Source organism: Phaethon lepturus, unplaced genomic scaffold, assembly GCF_000687285.1.
Source record: "Phaethon lepturus isolate BGI_N335 unplaced genomic scaffold, ASM68728v1 scaffold26100, whole genome shotgun sequence".
NCBI classification, from domain to species: Eukaryota; Metazoa; Chordata; class Aves; order Phaethontiformes; family Phaethontidae; genus Phaethon; species Phaethon lepturus.
The window spans coordinates 1-2368 of record NW_010511566.1 but is presented as its reverse complement, the minus strand read 5'-3'; the positions used below and the strand labels follow the sequence as shown (position 1 = coordinate 2368).

At 60.1% G+C, this 2368-nt stretch overlaps 1 protein-coding gene across 1 annotated transcript; it reads left to right on the top strand.

The window, feature by feature from the left end:
* Nucleotides 1–143: 143 nt before the first annotated feature.
* On the top strand, nt 144–2247 carry LOC104615299 (band 4.1-like protein 1; the record flags this gene model as incomplete). Its single annotated transcript, XM_010284378.1, has 5 exons — nt 144–374; nt 480–567; nt 893–1045; nt 1836–1933; nt 2072–2247. Coding segments are annotated over 5 exons (746 nt in total), but the record flags the coding sequence as incomplete, so codon positions are not given.
* Nucleotides 2248–2368: the final 121 nt, after the last annotated feature.

Here is a 2368-nt window from a genome sequence, read left to right as displayed (position 1 = left end):
CCAGGAAGGCAGCCGTGGGAGGCAGCAGTCCCCGCGGAGGGCAGTGCGAGGTGGGGTGCGCGCTGCTGCTTCCCGGGGAGCCCCAGCCCGCTCTGTCGGGCACGCGCCTCTGCCCCGCTCTCACCCTCTGCCCCTTCCTGCAGGGCACACCTCTGTCTGTTTTTGTGCCTGCAGCTCCGTGCGGACATCATCACGGGGCGCCTGCCCTGCTCCTTTGTCACGCACGCCCTGCTGGGCTCCTACGCCGTGCAGGCCGAGCTGGGCGACTATGATGCCGAGGAGCACGTGGGCAACTATGTCAGCGAGCTCCGCTTCGCCCCCAACCAGACGCGGGAGCTGGAGGAGCGCATCATGGAGTTGCACAAGACCTACCGGTGAGCCCCAGGAGAGGACAGGCTGGTGGCGAGGAAGGCACCAGACAGCTGGCCCACGCCCGGTGGGGCGCCCGGCCACATGTCCCCCTCTCTGTCTCCCTGCAGCGGAATGACCCCCGGGGAAGCGGAGATCCACTTCCTGGAGAATGCCAAGAAGCTCTCCATGTACGGGGTGGACCTCCACCACGCCAAGGTATGGGGCCGTGGGGCTGCCACAGCAATGGCCAGTGCCACCCCATCCTGCCATGCTGCGGGCACACCCCTCCCTGCCCAGACCCTTCCTCCCACAATGAAGGTTCAATAAGGACGTGGTCCTGGGCAGCTGGCTCTGGGTGGCCCTGTGCTGGACCAGAGGACCTCCAGAGATCCAACCTCAACCAGTCTGTGGTTCAGTGACCTCTCTGTCAGCCGGTCCCCCAAGGCAGAGCACCAAGCAGGAGGGAATGTGATGCTGCTGGCCAGACTGGTTCTTACTGGGCAACTGAGCAGTCCCCTCCTGTCCCTCTTGCCTCCTCCAGGACTCGGAGGGCATTGACATCATGCTGGGTGTCTGCGCCAATGGCCTCCTCATCTACAGGGACCGGCTGAGGATCAACCGTTTCGCCTGGCCCAAGATTCTCAAAATTTCCTACAAGAGGAGCAACTTCTACATCAAGATCCGCCCGGGTGAGGTGGGTGCCATGCGCCAGTGCGGCCCCGGGGCACGGCAGGGTGCCTGCTGTGCTGGCTGGTGCTTCCTGGTGGGGAGGTCCTCGCCTGGCTCCAGCTTCTGTCCCAGGGGTCCCAAGTTAATGATGATGCTGGCCAAGAGACCACGTCTCCTGGGGCACGAGGAGGCTTTTAGCAAGTGCTTTCTTGTTCATGCTCTCATTTTCTCACTGGCAAAGTGACTTCAGCAGGCTGAGGGCACCCCAGGCTCCTTGCCCTACCAGCCAGACACCATGACCCTGGTGGCTCACGGAGGTTGTCTAGGAAGCGGGATTGAAGGCCATTTTTGATGTGTCTTCCATGCTTCACAAAAAAGCATCAGGAGGCTTTTTCATTCATTTTCCAACTTTATTTTCACTCTTTTCACTTTTATGTGTACTGATGGGAGAATGCATTTCCACCCACGTTTTCCAGCAGGGAGGAGGGCAAGGACAGTGCATCTTAAATGGAGAGTGATGCTCTCTCACCAAAACAAGCTGTAAAAGGTTTTTATTTCTTGAGGGAATTTTTCTTGCACTGAAAAGCCATTTACAGTTGAGGAAAGTGCTTAGGCCAAGAATGTGGGGGCGTGATCCCACCACCCAGTGGGCCTGGGCATGGACCATTCCAGCAGTGCTTTGAAGAAGACTTTTATTTTTGCATGGTCATGGCTCCTGCCAGGGGAGCCTGAGGGCCTTGGCAAGGTAGGTCCCATCCCATCATGTCCTCTAGGGCGGGATCTGCCTGTAACGGTGTGTCTCTGTCTCCCCCAAGTACGAACAGTTTGAGAGCACCATTGGCTTCAAACTGCCCAACCACCGCTCCGCCAAGCGTCTCTGGAAGGTCTGCATAGAGCATCACACCTTCTTCAGGTGAGGAGACCTTCTCCACACCTTCTCCACGCCTCCCCTGTCGGAGGCAGACATGCTCCTGCCTCTGCTGCAGTGGGGGGCAGCACCGGGGGGCACGGCTGGGGCTCGCTGATGGCACTCCACCTCTGTCTCCTCTAGGCTGGTGTCCCCAGAGCCACCCCCCAAGGGCTTCCTGGTGATGGGCTCCAAATTTCGCTACAGCGGGCGGACGCAGGCGCAGACGCGGCAGGCCAGCGCCCTCATCGACCGCCCAGCTCCCTTCTTTGAGCGCTCCTCCAGCAAACGGTACACCATGTCTCGCAGCCTTGATGGAGGTATGCCCCAAATTGGGGAGGGGGAGGGAGATTGGTCCGCTGGCGGGAGCGAGGGGGGATGCTGTTCGGCTCTTCTCTGCAAGCTGGTGGGCTCATTTGTCAGGATTGCAGCAGCCATCAG